General features: G+C 35.4%; 1 protein-coding gene across 4 annotated transcripts in view; it reads left to right on the forward strand.

The window, feature by feature from the left end:
- The window catches only part of EIF5B (eukaryotic translation initiation factor 5B), a 73,762-nt gene that overhangs the window by 27,753 nt on the left and 29,333 nt on the right, over positions 1 to 16,676 (forward strand). For 2 of the 4 annotated variants that reach the window (XM_072616819.1, XM_072616821.1), the window contains exons 4-6: positions 3,746 to 4,418; positions 6,297 to 6,511; positions 7,604 to 7,754. In XM_072616819.1, the coding sequence (XP_072472920.1) occupies positions 3,746 to 4,418; positions 6,297 to 6,511; positions 7,604 to 7,754 (1,039 nt within the window). The remainder of the gene's footprint in view (positions 1 to 3,745; positions 4,419 to 6,296; positions 6,512 to 7,603; positions 7,755 to 16,676) is intronic. The other 2 variants (XM_072616820.1, XM_072616818.1) reach the window with 1 other exon arrangement.

Here is a 16,676-nt window from a genome sequence, read left to right on the forward strand (position 1 = left end):
TAAATTTGGCTTAGTTCTCCATATATTTGAGAAGCGAGGGTGGTCTTTATCAGAAAACCTTGTGGTAAAAATTGTTTCCCAGTTTTTGCTTTCTTTCTAATCTTGGTTACATTTGTTGTATTGGTTTGTTTGTGCAAAAACTTTTAGCTTTAATGTAATCAGAATCATCCATTTTATATCTCATAATGCCCTCTGTCTCTTGTTTGGTCATATATTTTTCCTTTTATCCATAGATCTAACAGGTAGACTATTCCCTGCCCTAATTTTTTTTTATTTTGTCACTCTTTATGTCCAAGTTAAGCACCCATTTTGACCTTATCTTGTGTTACAGTGTAAGATACTGATCTATACCTACTTTCTGCCAAATTGTTTTCCAGTTTTCCTAGCAGCTTCTGTCAAATAATTCTTGTCTCAAAAGCTTGGGTCTTTTGGGTTTACTAAACAATAGATTACTATGATCATTTTCTACTGTGCACTGTGTCCCTATTCTATTCCACTGATTCACCACTCATATCTTAGCACCAGATTGTTTTGTTTTTTTTTTGAAATTATTTTTAGTTTTCGGCATTCACTTCTGTAAGATTTTGAGTTCCAAATTTTCTCCCCATCTCTCCCCTCCCCTCACCCCAATTTGGTGTGTAATTTGATATAGGCTCTACATGTACATTCATTTTAAGCCTATTTTCACACTAGTCATGTTGCAAAGAAGAATTAGAATCAATGGGAGAAACCACAAGAAAGAAGATATGACAAACAAAAAGAGCAAATAGTACGCTTTGATCTGCATTCAGACTCCATAGCTCTTCTTCTGGATGTGGATAGCATTTTCCATCACGAGTCTTAGATTCTTGCATTGCTAAGCAGAGATAAGTCTGTCAAAGTTAGTCATCTCATAATGTGGCTGTAATTGTGTACAATGTTCTGGTTTTGCTCACTTCGCTCATCATCAGTTCGTGTAAGTCTTTTCAGGTTTTTCTGAAATCTGCCTGCTCATCATTTCTTACAGCACAATTGTATTACATTACATTCACATACCACAGCTTGTTCAGCCATTCCCCAAATGATGGGCATCCCCTCAATTTCTAGTTCTTTGCTACCACGAAAAGAACTGCTCTAAATATTTTTGTACATGTGGGTCCTTTTCTCATTTGTATAGTCTCTTTGGGTTACAACTCTAGAAGTGGTGTTGCTGGGTCAAAGGGTGTGCACATTTTTATAGCCTTTTGGGCATAGTTCCAATTTACCCTCTAGAATGGTTGAATCACTTCATAATTCCATCAGCATTGCATTAGTATTCTAATTTTCCCACATCTCCTCCAGCATTTATCATTTTCTTATTAGCCAGTCTGATAGGTGTGATATGGTACCTCAGAGTTGTTTTGATTTGCGTTTCTCTAATCAGTTGTGATTTAGAGCATTTTTTCATATGACTAAAGATTTCTTTATTTAATTTTTTTATCTGAAAACTGCCTGTTCATATCCTTTGATCATTATTAATTGGGAAATGACTTGTATTCTTATAAATTTGACTCAGTTCTCTCTATGTATTTTAGAGATGAAAGCTGTATCAGAGACATTGGTTGTAAAAGTTTTTCCCATTTTTCTGCTTCCCTCTTAATCTTGGTCATATTGGCTTGCTTTGTATAAAAACTTCAATTTAATGTAATCACAATTATCCATTTTGCCTTTCATAATGTTCTCTATTTCTTGTTTGGTTATAAATTCTTCTGTTCTCTATAAATCTGACAGGTAAACTATTCTTCGCTCTCCAAGTTTGCTTATAGTATCAGCCTTTACATCTAAATTGTGTGACTTTATTTTGGTATACAGTGGAAGATGTTGGTCTATGTCTAGTTTCTGCCATACTGTTTTTCAGTTTTCCCTGCAGTTTTTGTCAGATAGTGTGTTCTTATTTCAGAAGCTGTGGTCTTTGGGTTCATCAAACAGTACATTACTATAGTCGTTGTCTTCTGTGTCTTGTGTACCTAATGTATCTCTGTTTCTTAGCAGTTCCCCAAGTAGTTTTGATGATTGAAAATACAGTTTGAGATTGGGTATTCCTTCACATTTGTTTTCATTAATTTCCCTGATATTCTTGGCCCTTCTTCAGTCTTGATGTGCCGTTCACACTCCACAGGATATTCCAGAGAGTGCTATTAGTTGTTCAACAATCACTTCTGCTCTTTTGGTACCCTCTGGATATAGTTTTCCTGGACCAGGTGATTTGAACTCATTATGACAAATTAAGTTTTCTCTTGCTTTGTCTTTTCGTGGATTTCCTTTTTCTTTAATGTATTTTAATTCTGTAGTATCCAGTCTCCCAATTGTTGTTTTGTTTTAAAAAAAGAAAAAAAAATTTTTCTGAATTTTTCAAACAAGAAAAGAATTGAATATTTTCCTAAGAAAAATATAATAGGAAAGAATTATGTATGGAACTATGAATTTATTATATTCAACTTGTTTTTAAAAAGAAATAAATTACATTTATTTTGTGACTTTGAAAGTTGCCCTGCTTGTCTGTTGTTACATTTTTTTAACTTACGTTCTCCTTGCATTTAAGGAAATCTTTCAGTGACCCAGTTTTCTTGGGGGAGTGGAGGGAGGCAGTACAGTGGTATTGTGCAGCATTATAGCTAGCTTCCCTCTCCAAGTCTCAATGAAAAAGGTAGAATCATATTCCTTATAAGAAACGAGTGTAGTCACATGAAACAGATATACACATTTGCCATGTCAAAAAATGTATGCCTTAAGTCTAAAGTTATTTTTTTATTGAGTCATAACTGTCTTAAGTTTTTTTCCTGATTTTATTCACTTCACTTTGCATTATATTATAGAGTCTTCTCAGGTTAAGTCAAGTTAGTCGACATTTAAACACTAAGTGCCCAGCACTAAGGACTCAGAAAAAACAGGTGCTGTTCTCCGAGAGCTCCCACTCTGAAACGCTCCTGTTGTTGTAGCATAGCAGTAATCATAGCAGCGATCCTCTGTGATAGAGAAAACACAGAAGTAAAATCTTTGTGTACGTGCGCGTTTCTTTAAAAAAATTCTTTTCCCTTCAAACTAGGGTTCTTAACTTTTTTGTGTGTTATGTACTCCTTTGGCAATCTGGTTAAACCTATGGACTTTTGAAAATAATGTTTTTAAATGAATAAAATACATATGATTAAAATGGAAACAAATCATAGTGAAATACATTTAAAGATATTTTTATCAACCACATTTATAGACCTCAGGTTAAGAACCCCGACCTTACAAATAAAGTGGTAATGTGGTTTGTTGAAGACCATCAACATTTCATTATTTAAAACTTATTGCTTATAAAATTACTGTGCTTGCTAGTTTTGAAAATGTAAAAATTCAGGTAGGACTTTTCGTTTTTTGCTTTGGGTTTAGTTTCTGGGGAGAAACCAAAGAAAGCCTTTAGTACATGTGTGGTGGTTTCTTTTTTTTGCTTGTTGTCTTTGCTTTTCTTGACCTTTGTATGCCCCCAGTGGAAGCAGGTGAACCTGGCATGATGATGGTGCTGGCCACCATGAAGCTTTTGAGAATGTTTTTGGAGTTGAGGCTGGCTCCTTGGTACTCATTTGAAAACATTTTTCACAGATCTATATTTCATTTACTTTCATTCAGAAAGGAATTTGGCATGAAAATTATTTCAATGTTACTAGTAGCCTTGCCTTGTAGTGTACATTTTGGGTTGTTGTTGTAAGGTAATGACTAATGTGCCATCATTTAAAATTTCTAGGCAGCAGAAAACAATGAAGAAGAATTCAGTACTTCAAAGCAAGAAAGAAAAAAGAAAGGGCAGAAGGGCAAAAAACAGAGTTTGGATGGTGACAGTGAAGACGCAGAGGAGAAGGAGTCAAAATCCAAAAAGACCTCCAGAACAAAAATAGAGCCCCTGTCTGGAAGTGAAGACGATCATTTTGATAAGCTGTCTAAGAAAGGGAAAGGGAAACCTCAGAAATCAAATAAAAAAGCAGACGGTTCAGAAGAGGATGAAGAGAGCACTGGAAAGGGTAAAGGCCGAACCAGAGCAGATTCGTCAGGCGGGAGTGGAGACGACTCCGACGACTTCTCTCAGTCTAGAAAAGCACAGAAAAAGAATCAGAAAAGCAGATCAGCTCTCCATATTGAGAGTGGGAATGAAGATGATGACTCTTCTTTCAAAATAAAAACAGTGGCACAGAAGAAGGCGGAAAAAAAAGAGCGAGAGCGAAAAAAGCGAGATGAGGAAAAGGCGAAACTGAGAAAATTGAAAGAAAAAGAAGAGTCTGAAAGTGGTAAAAAAGAGCAAACAAAGCAGAAAGAAACTCAGAAGAAACTAGAGGAAGATGTTTTAAAATCCAGAGGGAGTCTTGATGCTGGATCAGCTCCTGCCGCAGAAGAAAAGGGAGATATTCTTGCAACTGCAGAAGGTTGGTGATTTTAGGCAAGAAAGAAAAGTGCAGTTGGTATTTTGTGTGTACTTCACGTAGATTTTGATCTTATCACTAATGCGTATACATAGACAATTCTCTGATTGGACCAATTATTTGCAAATATTCTCACAAAAAAATTTTTTATTAGCAGTTATTGGTTATTCAATGATGATTTTTAAATGTCTGATCTTGAGTTTATAGATTTGTGATCATTTAGAAATTTATTAGTGGGAGCACAGGCTAAAAAATGTGTTGCCTCTTTCGGTAATTACATTTTATTTTTTTCAAGTAACAAGCTTTTTTTTCATCCTTCCCACCTTTTCCCCCAAATGGAAAAGAAAACCCTTGTAACAAGTGTTCATAGTTCATTGTCTGTGTCCAAACTTGTGAGTCTTGTTCTGCATACATGTATTAGTTCGTCATCTCTCTGCAGTCTTCTGTGTTGGTCCTGTGGCAGCATGGCTGATTGTTGAATTAAAGTGAGAATTCTCAGGTTTCTCAAAATTGTTTATTTTTATAGTAATGTTATATAGTGTAAATTGTTCTTATAGTTTTGTTCATTTCACTCAGTCATTTCATACAGGTCTTCAGTTTCTTTGAAAGTCTTTCACTGTTTCTTCCAGCTCAGCTGTGTTCTGTTATATCCGTATGCCACAATTGGTTAAGCTGTCCCTCCTCAGTTTCCAGTTCTTTGCCAGTACAGAAGACCTGCTGAATTTTCATATGTCTAGGATCTTTTTTTTTCTATCTCTTTAGGGTTGGGGAGTAGTATAGGATAGTAATGTCATTTTGAGGTCACAAGATGTACACAGGTGAATACCCTTTTGGGCACCATTCTATATTGCTTCACATAATTGCTGTAGCAATGCATAGCTCTACCACCAGTGCCCTCTCTGGGTTTGTTTTCTTGTAGTCCCTTCAGTCTTTTTTATTTTCCTTTTTTCCAGAATTTGTTAGTATCAGAGGTTCTTTTTATTTTCCTTTTTTTCAGAATTTGTTAGTATCAGAGGTTCTTCCCTCCCTTGTGGGCCCTGCCCCCAACACACACACACACTGTGTCTCTCTCTTTCTCTCTCTCTCTCTCTCTCTCTCATATTTTATCTATGGATAGTACTTGGAACTCAGAGTTTTTAAGTTTTAAAAGTCCAAAAAATTTTATGGCCATTAAGTGTAAGTTATTTTTATATTCTTAGTGACATTAAAACCCTTAAAAACTGGGTATTATAAATTATGTTTATATCTTTAATATTAAAACCATAAATTTGACTTAATAGCAATTTATTTAAGTCAGTATTAGTGCACAAAATATCATAACATTTTATTCACTCATCCTAAATCTCCATTAGCATTCTTTGTACATTGGTTCTTTTCTAATTAACTTTTCCTTTTTATGATTGTTGTTGGTGTGTGCTCTTGTTTTTTTATTTCTGCTTTTTTTACTTTGTATTATTTTAAAAAAGATCTTTGATTTTTTATATGCCATATGCTTCTCAGTCTTAATTTGATTATATTTCATTATATTAATGTACCACAATTTAATCATTCTATTTTTGCTCATTTAGAGTTCTCCTGAGTATTTTTTTGGTTTGTTTTTTGGCATTTACAAAATAAGCTGCTTTGAAAAAATATTGAACAGATAGCTTTAAAAATAAAATATTCAGAGCTTTATTTTCAACAGTAGAATTGTTGACTTTAAAGGTATGATTATTTTTGTCACTTTGGCCAGATAGTACATAAATAAGACAATAAATATATGCTTTAAACTTACATACTTGAAGACAGCTAATTTTATTTTCACCAGTAAACAAGAAAGGCCTTTAGAATTTATGTTTAGAGTTGCTGTTGGAATTAACTCCTTTTCTTCTTTTTTATTAGCAGATGATAATGAAAGTGACAAAAAGAAGAAAGATAAGAAAAAAAAGAAAGGGGAAAAGGAGGAGAAAGAGAAGAAAAAAGGTCCTAGCAAAGCCACTGTTAAAGCTATGCAGGAAGCCCTTGCTAAGCTTAAAGAAGAAGAGGAAAGACAGAAGAGAGAAGAGGAGGAACGCATCCGACGACTTGAAGAGTTAGAAGCCAAGCGGAAGGAAGAGGTGTGTAGGCAGTCAGGTCTTATTTCTTTAAGTCTTCATCAAGTTAATTTGGTTTTTTGTGTGGTTTTGTAATACCCATTTTTCTTACACAAACACACACTCTCTTTCTCTCTCTCTCTCTCTCTCTCTCTCTCTTTTTAAAAATTCTGTGACCTGATTGATTTTGCATACTTGACTTAATGATTTAAAAAAACTTCGTGCCTGATAACAATCAAGAAATGTCTCCCTTCTGTGGAAGTTAACGTAATTGTTTATATTAAAGCAAATGGTTGCCATTTCATAGTTTTCTCACATTTTAAAATCTTTGCTTATGAATATTCATATTTGCTATTTAAAATAGTTTAGTACAGAATGTTTTCACATGTTACTAGGTCAATCCTGTGAGAAAAAGCACACTGGATTTGCAGTCAGAAAATGGGTTTAACCCTGACTCTTTACAACCTGTAGCACTCTGTGGTACACTGGATAGAAAGCAGGACTTTCCTTTAGGAAAATCGAATTCCCTTTCTACATCCTTGTCATGATTCACACTCACACGCACACACACACACACACACACACACACACACACACACACACACACACTGTATAACCTCTCTGTATCTCTCTTACCATCTATTTTGTGGAAATAATGGTGCCTTTAGGACTTAGCATGTTGGTTGTAAGACTCGGATGAGATGTGTGAAAAGCTATTTTCAGACTTTAAAAGGTTTCTATAAAATTCTAGTCATAGAAGTTGAACAGCGCTGATGGTGATCTTATGTAGTATCTTTGCCTTTTGGATCTTTTGTTTGCTCATCTGTAGAGTGAGAGGATTGGGTTAGCTCTGCCACGGTGAGTTTAAACTCTTTCTGGTTTACACCTCTGTATTCTGATTATGATTTATCTCTGCTTTCATAGGACATTTAGAGATGATCTAATCCAATTCCCATCATTTTGCCAGTGAGAAAGCAGGATCTCTTGTTGAGCTAACTTTAACTCTCATAATCATTGTTAGCCAGGTTGGAAGCACCCAGGATTCTGATGTTAGACTAGGATTATTTTATTTTTATTTTTTTACTATCAAAACTTCTCTTGCATCATTTGTTGTAGGAACGATTAGAGCAAGAAAAGAGAGAAAGAAGGAAGCAAAAAGAAAAAGAAAGAAAAGAACGCTTGAAAAAGGAAGGCAAACTTTTAACGAAATCCCAGAGAGAAGCCAAAGCCAGAGCTGAGGCTACTCTTAAAGTTCTCCAAGCTCAGGGTAAGTCAAAACATACATCGCACTCAGTTGATGAGTTTTGTGAAGGTGCTGCTTAGGTGTGGTCTGGGGTTTGAAAGAATAATGCTCCTGAAAGCACTTTGAAAAATTCCAAACACTAAAAAAGTGATGACATGTTATTCCTTTGTCTGGCACTTCTTTTCCAGATTATCCAGAAAATGATTAGATGTCAAAAGTTAAAATATCATGAAACTGAATTGATTGAAAGCAAAACAAAATTTTAGATTTCTCCTTGAGTTCCTATTCTATTCATTTACTAAGTGTTTCATTAAGAATATATCTTTGCACTATGCTGTTCTTTGCTGTGGAGCAAATGGTGGAACAGAATGCAATTGCTGTCTTGAAGGAGCTTACAAGGTTACTTTTGGAAGGCAAAATAAACTAAAATGCCACAGCTAGAGAATTTTTTTTATTTCAGCATTTATTAAATGCCTGTAGTGTTCAGACTGTTGTTAATTTCCAGGCATGATATCGCATTTATCTGAGATGGTGCTTAATATTTTGTAAGGGATACAACACCTAGAAACCTGTATTGCACAGAACGACATCGTAGCAGATGTAGATGTAGAATTACCAAACAGTGTGCTGTACGTGGCAGGGGAAAAGTCTTCTACCAAGACATGTGGAAAGCAGGCAAAGTTTCACCATGGAGTGAAGTGTCTGTTTTACTTGGGCTTTAAAGAGTTAGCATGGCTTACACTAATGAGAATGGGGGTTGAGGTGCATTTCAATGCAGATGAAGACACTGACGCCTAGAAGGAGAGCCACTAGCCTACACTAAAAATAGAGTGATCTTAATGCTGTACCAAACAAATCTTTGTGCAATTGATGTAGTATGAAGTAGAAGATTATTTGATTTATGTTTAATGTGCAAGTGCACCAGGATCATTATATCAGTTATTATATCATTATATCATTAAGGGTCATTGAAGGGAAGAGGGGTCACAGAAAGCTTCAGAATTTGTTTTCACTGTTGCCATTTTTAAAGTTGAATTTCTAAGAAGAATTGTTAAATTTATCTTCAAAGAAGGTAACTTTTGAATTGACAGCTTTTTTTTCTTGCTTTCCTGTTCATAGGTCAGATTTGACATTACTATCGTTTACTGTCTAACTAGACCCATCAGTTTGCTTTCTTTAGGTGAGAAAAGTGCATTCAAAATTTGAAAGCAAGATCCTTGTCACTGACAACTATGAATATACAAAAATCTTTTGACTTATTTAATTACATTTGTCATTCAAAATTTTCATTATCATACTCTTTTACTGTTGCCTTCCTAGTTACTGACTAGAAGCCTATTGATAATAATAGATAACAAGGGAAGTTTAGTAGTTTGCTTCTGTGATTTAAAAAAAAAAATCTTTATTTTTATCTTTCATTATGTTCAAATATATTGATATGTCATGTTGTTTCTGTTTTCCTCTCAAAGGCATAAGCTTGAGTAGAAATTAATTAAGACACATGCATTATCTAGATTATGGTAGAGCTTATTTATAGATCCCATGTATAATTCAGAGTTCCTTTCTGTAGGATAGTCTGTCAGAATCATTACAAATGATGGATTTGAATTAAGCCAATGACTTGACATTTAAGCCTTGAGCTGCTCATTTTTATCTGTTTTATTTCTGTAGCTTAGATGTGCTCATACTAGGGCTACATATGACAAACAATTTATCTTGCCTCCAGACCTCAGCCTGCCTTCAGACATATGGTGGATGTTTGCCTATATCAGTATCAGAAAACACGAAAGTGGGGAAACTTAGTTCTCTCTGCAAAGATTAGACAGTGATGGGGCAAGGAGCCTTGCAGCAGCAGTGACCCTGGTCAAGACATGAGTCACTATCACAACTACATGCCAACCAAGGAAGAATCATGGGGTCTTATTTTTCCCACTTTGTCTTCCAGTGTTTTGTGTGACAGTTTTCTGTAATTTAGCAGGGTCTAGACCAAGTTCATAGAGTTCTATATTGGAAACTATGATATTTTTAGATTTAGGAAACTAGATAATGTGTAAACTTTCCCTTTGCTACTTATCAACTTGATCTTGTTTAAATAGACTCCATCTGGAAGAGGCCTTTGAGGCCTATCCAGCCCAAATTCTTCCTTTTTACAAATGAGGACACTAAGGCCCAGAGAGTTTAAGTCACTAACCCATATCATAGTGACTTCAAGTCCAGTGTTGATTTTCGATTGTGCCCTGCTGTCTATACTCATTCCAGAAGATACTCATCACAAGAAAGTGCTTTTAAAAATTACAAAATTTCTTAATAATAATTTCTTAATTATTCATGTGATAGCATAATAGTGCAGTCATGGAATTTATTGTGGTTTATTTGATCTTAGGGCTAAAAATATTAGGGCTAAGAAGACTGTTGTGGATCTTAAAAAGGGGGTGTGATGGTAAATGTGGAAGCAGAGACGTGGTGACTGGATGACTTTGGGCTACAGGACAGGATTAGTTAGCCTTATTTCTTTCGGAACCATAGGAACTATTCTGGACTTCAAGGAGAATGAGTATACTGATCTGTGTTGCAAAGCAGAGGAGAAATGAAAAAAAAATACTATTATTAATAGACGTTACTGAACTTACCCTTTTTTCTACTTGGTGTCTTACATAGTTTAGTCTTTCTCAACTATGCCTCATTTTCTCTGCCTATTTGTTTTTCACTTTTAATGGTTGCAAATGCTTCAGGATGAGAAAAATTGTGAAATTGATTTTAGTCGAAAGTGAGAAGTATACACAATTTCTTTCCTATAGATTTTCTTCTGTGAAAAATACAAGTAAGAATTATAGACTTTCTTATTTCGAGTTGTCTGAAATGAAGAAGGAAGTTGTAGCTCAGGAGTGAATTTTACTGGGTCAGAGAGGCAGTAAATCGTTCAGGGTGCTTGGATTCAGTCAGAGGGCCCTTGGGGCCCTAGAGGGCCACATGTCTGTGGTCTCCAGGTCTCCTGAGTCAGAAAGTCTTAAGTTCAGACTCCGTGTTTGATACCAGCTCGGTGACCAGAGGCCTGTCTCGCAGCTTCTTTGGATCTCCTTTCCCTGAGTTCTAATCAAATAAAGTTTAAAAAATAAAGTTTAAAAGTAATCTACACGTTCAAATATACTATATATTTTTCTTAAAAAACCCACCATCTACCAAAATCACTCTGGCTCTTATTGATTGGCCAACAGTAGGTCACACTTAATCATTATTTGGCCTGATTGGCTCAGAATGAGTGTAGATGGCCATTATTTCTGGTTTGGTCAGAAAACCCTGAGGGTCTTTCCCTCTCACATTGATTTTTTTTTTCTGACTAGGTGAAGAGGCCATTCTCTGCCTCATTTCATACCTAACCTTAATCACTGAGCAGGCATTACCTCAATCAAACTGAGATCTGTTAAAATAGCTAGTATCTTCCACTCCATGCCAGGACCATTTCCAGTCATCCTCAGTTATATCTTGCCACTGTCCCAGATGGCTTTGGAGGAGAAAAAGTGAGGCTGGTGACTTTGCATAGTCCTGCCTCACTTAAATCAAATTCACTTGCATATCGTAGCATCACCTCCCAGAAGTTGTCTTTCTCTTTGTGAGTGGAGGACCAGCAATAACAAAGTCCCAAAAATGAAATTTAAAAGTAATGTGAATGTTTAAGTGTACCGTATAAACACAACGTATATTATTTTGATTGTAAAATGTAGCGGTTGGTATAGTAGCACTTGAGATCACTTCTGCCTTTAGAGCAATGATTCTAATAAACTGTGGTCATCAGATTTTCAGTTTTTATTATACAATATTCTTTCCCTTCTGGACTATAAAATTAATAGAAATTTAATTACTTTTATAGTATAGTGATATAAAAAGTCTTTATGATTTGCATGCAAGAGTGGTTTGATTAATTTGGGTTTATTTGCAGATGGGGAATATGTACCTTTGATTGCATTGGTATAAAGAATTCCCAGTGTAAAAAATGTCTTTCCCTGATACAAGTGGACCACATAGGGAACCACTTAAAAAATTGCCTAAGGCATTGAGAGGATGATTTGGCCCAGTGACACATACATACAGTTACAATTGGGGATAACAAATGTCCCCTTGTATAAGGTCAGCCTTCTGCTGCATTTAGAATATTAACTTTTCAAATTATTTTAATAATCAAGGCAGTTTCTGCCCTTTATGTTTTTTTGAAAAAAAATAACCGTTTTAAGGGTTTTTTTAAAAAATTAATAATTTTTAGTGTTTGCTTGTGATAATACTAAGTAAATGATGAAATGGATGATACAGAATCAGATAAATCTGTCTAGATTTTGACATGTCCCTGTTCATGAACTTTCATCATTGGTAGTATTTTACATTGCATCTCGAAGATTTATTCTGCTCCCCACGAATGCCCATGGATCAAGTTGTGTACTCACCAGGTAGAAATCATTTGAAGTATAGCAACACATCACTCCATTTTAAGATCTTTCTGTGTTTTATAATGAGCTTTGAACTCTGAAATCAGGTTTGTTTCAGTACACATCCAGACCCTCCCCCCCAACTGCATCCCCAATATTGCATCACCCCTGAAATCAGTTAAATAAAGCACTGTAAAGTTGTGATAACAAGTGATGGTCATGGAGCTTTACATTTTAGGGGTGTTTTTTTGTTAACAAAGAAAGTGTGGGTATATACCTCTACCATATCTGATCTGAACTTTGTTTTGGTTGATAGTTGTCTTAATTTAGAAACTATTAGTGATTATATATAAATGTTGATTGGACTAAAGTGACTTGATCAGTTATAACCTGACCAGCAATGAATCCTTTTCTTCCCAAAGTCCCCATGGACTTTTAATTTTTTTCCTTCTTTCATCATTTTTGTCAGTTTTGATTTGTAGTTTTCTAATTAAGTATTTTGAATCTTTTAAGATGATGTTGAATACACTTAATATTATACTAATTATTTTCTTAATATTCCTTGCATTCCTGTAGAAATTAAACTTCATTTTAATGAGTTACTCTTTTTATCTATTGCTGTATTCTTTTCGCCAGGATTTTCTTTACTATTTAAAGAAATGGTTACTGGTTCTCTATAGCCTGCCTTTCTACACTCATTGAACATACTGCCCTCCAGGCTTTCTGTGTTCTTTCTGTCAAAACTGCTCTTCTGTTTCTTTGTTCCCCTCTTTCTCTTTCCCCCTTTCCTCACTTCTCTCCCTTTCTCCTCTCTCACTCGAAGCTTTCTTAAAACTTGTATTTCCTTTGCACTGCTCCTTGGTATTTCGTGAAGTGATATTGCTTCTAATGTTTTATCAGGTTCCTTAGGGGTTTTTAAAATGCATTTGCATTCTAATCATGTCCTTGGAGGTCATGTCTCCCACTGGCAAGTACAGCAAGTATTTCCTGACTAAATATATCTCTCCAATAACTGATGAATAGGCCTATCAGTGGAGTACTTGAATTATATCCATCTTGATATTCTTCCCATAAAAAGAAGACAGAAATTGTTTTTAGAAATGCAACAGTGTATACAAAGGCAAGAAGAAATACCGCTTCGTGATATTTAGTTATCTGGTGCTTATGGAAAGATATTTGTAAAAATATCTTCATCTTCAAAATAATTGCAAGCCTGTATGTTAACATCTGCAGCAGAAGATGAAGAGTTAAAGAGATCATATGAGGAACTCAGGATCCAAATTAAATTGATGTCTACTTTGATTCTCAGTGAGAACAGTGGAAAGTATTGGAAAATATGGAGGCCAAAGAGTCAGAGATTACAGAAACCCAACAAGTAGACTTAATGAATATCATCTACTGAAAGATAAGGGGGTACTAGATATGAGTGCCAAATACTATCACAAGAAATTCTTCTGATTATAGTTTAATAAGAAATGCCTCATTACTGATAGTAAACCATTTCTGGGTCAGTTGTCTTTATATTCATACTTCTAATTTGTTTTAGAATGAAGATAATGAAACAAAACAAAGAGAAAAAAAGAATAAATATGAGAAAAGCACAGTATACCATGAACAGAGTTTCAACCTGTCCTTTATTACCAAGTTTTTTATTGTCCCAAAAAAATGAGAAATGGAAAAAAGGACATGGATGCCAATTATAAGTTTCATGAAGAAGTTTGTTAAATGTTGACAAATTACTTTTGAATGAAGACTTACAAGAAACTCAGAAAGACCTTAGTCAGGAAGCACTTGATATGTTTGCTGGTGGGACACATGACTTCCAAAGGCAGGATTAGAATGTAAACTCATTTTAAAAATCTTTTGTAGCCTGGTAAAAGATTAGGAACAGTATCTCTTCATGAAATAGCAAGGAACAGTACAAAGGAAATACAAGTTTTAAGAGAGTTTTGAGTGAAACCATTCTGAATACAGTGGATACCTTGGAAAAAAGCATTGGATCTTGAGTAAGAATATAGGTCATATTTATACAGATGTCGTCTGTGTGGGGGTGAACCCACTTTAAAGGATTGATTCTCAAGGTGTCTGAAGGAAGGGAAAATATCACAAGCATGAAGGAAAAAATCTTAGACCTTATTGCCAAAAAAGATGACTAAAAGAATATCAGTAACTACTGATTGATACACATCTTCATTCCTGTTTGTATCCAAAAAATTTTCTCACTGATTGCTTCTTTGATGAGCTTATTGGGAGTTAACAGACCAGCTTTCATAAGGGATATTACATAATAGAATGAAAGTTGTAGAGTATGTAAGATTCCACTGTCTTATTTTTTGCTGACTTTAAAAACAAAACCAAACCAAACCTAATTGAGTAGAGCAAAACCGTGCTTTGAAAACTCTCTAACAACAGTGTTGTTTGTGACTGTGTCAAAGGAGCATAAGATTCCTTGAAAGATATATCTTTACTGTGATAAGATACATAAAATGAAGACATGTAATCACCAAAAGTGTTTCTCAGACTCGTGCAGGAGTCTATGGCAGACATATGTCAGAAAAAGGTCACCCTATTTGTGCAGTTGTTCTCTAGATGTTCCTGTTTGTATATGACATCATTCACATTGTATCAAGCTTCAGTACTTTGTAGAGCTTTCCAGATGATATCCATAGTCATTAAAAAGTCATTGTCTAAACTGGAGAAACCCAATAGATGAAGAAAGACCAAACTGATAGTTCAACCTTGTAGTTCATTGAAGGGCTGGATTCCAATCATGGGAACAGCATATCAGGGAGAAGTCGAATATACCAGGGGAGAAGGAAGATATGCCTAAAGTTATGCTGTTGTTGTGCTGCATCTTGTACTCAAGGCACCTACTTTAGCTGCTTCTTGGCCATTGGAACAAATTGTTTTCATCCACTCATTATGCCTGGAGAAGTCTTTACATCCTCCTGACTCACTTTGGAGTCCCGTCAGTTACCCTCAACCTGGTTTAGCCCATCTGCCAAGATGATTAACAGGGATGTTGGTCACTGCATGCTACAGTTTCTTGGAGCCACAGATAAGAGTGAACCAGATAGACACCAAAGGTGGATACACAACCCTGAAAAGGGCTTAGCTAGCCCTCACACCAGAGGTACTAGTCCTTCTGAGCACTACATACACCCAACGCTGTGAAGCCCTAGTAGAAGTAATCCTTCTAGCATCAGTGGTTCCAACCAGATAAAGACTTAGAAGAACCTAATTAGGATGGTCCTTTATCAGTATATCATTCCTTGATGCACATCCTGGAAAATGCCTTGATCTCCAAGCAATTAAGGAGGTTCATTTTGTCAGCCAGATTTAAAATCAGAAGTTGGCTCAGATGTGATAGTTATATTGACTGTATTCAAACTACATTACCCCTAAGCAGAAACTTAGAGACCTTTCGTTCACTGTCTTTCCACATAAAATCTCCCATAAATTCCTTATCTCAGTTTGTGAACATAAAAATCTTGAGGAAACGCTCCAAATGGAATTATTGAGCTCCGAATTGAAAAAGAAGAGTGAGTTGCTTTTAAGAAATTGCAAAGCTCTTTCAGTGATACCAAGCTTGAACCAAAGGCCTGTCTTCTAATTTATTTTTTTAAATTATTTTATTTGTTTTCTGTTTTCTATAATCACTTCATCCTTAGATTTTTTTCCCCCTCCTCCCTCCCTCTTTTTCCCCTTCCTCCCCACTCTCCCCGAGATGGCATGCAATCTCATAGGTTCTACACATACATTCCTGTTAAATACATCTTCACCTTAGTCACGTTGCATAGAAGAATTAAAATGAATGGGAGAAAACAAAACATAACACAAAAGAGAAAATGGTCTGCTTCATTCTGCTATCCAATTCCATAGTTCTTTCTCTGGATGTGGAAAGTGTTTTGCCTCCAGAGTCCACTGGAAATTTTTTAGGTCCTTGCATTGCTGTGAAGGACTAAGTCTACCAGAAAAATTCCTCTCACACTGTGGTTGTTGCTGTGTACAAAGTTCTCCTGGTTCTTCTCCTTTCACTCAGCTTCAGTTTATATAAGTCCTTCCAGGCCTCTCTGAAGTCTTCCAGTTCATCATTTCTTGTAGTGCAATAGTATTCCATTACATCCATGTACCACAACTTGTTCAACCATTCCCCAATTGATGGGCATCACCTTGATTTCCAGTTTTTAGGCCCATCTTTTTAACACCAGTATTCTTCTGGTAGTTCGATATGACTGTAATTCATAGAATGCTCTACTCTTTAGAGGATTGAAAATGAGGAAGTCTTTGGTTATTTTTAATAACCCTTATAATAAAAGTTACTTAGATCATGTGAAGTTCTAACATCATGCTAATGTTGAGTTATCCTTTACTTAACACTTGATCAATTAGCATGCCTGAGGTTCCACCTAGTTTTTTCTTCACAGTCTTTCCCCAAATTTTCAGGACAGTAATGGGCTATGAGCTGTTTTCCTTTGCTTTTTTGAAGATGTAATTGTATTTTCTTTAATTCTTAACCTCACTGAAT

The sequence above is a fragment of the Notamacropus eugenii genome, chromosome 5 (genome assembly GCF_028372415.1).
Source record: "Notamacropus eugenii isolate mMacEug1 chromosome 5, mMacEug1.pri_v2, whole genome shotgun sequence".
In the NCBI taxonomy this organism is placed as follows: Eukaryota; Metazoa; Chordata; class Mammalia; order Diprotodontia; family Macropodidae; genus Notamacropus; species Notamacropus eugenii.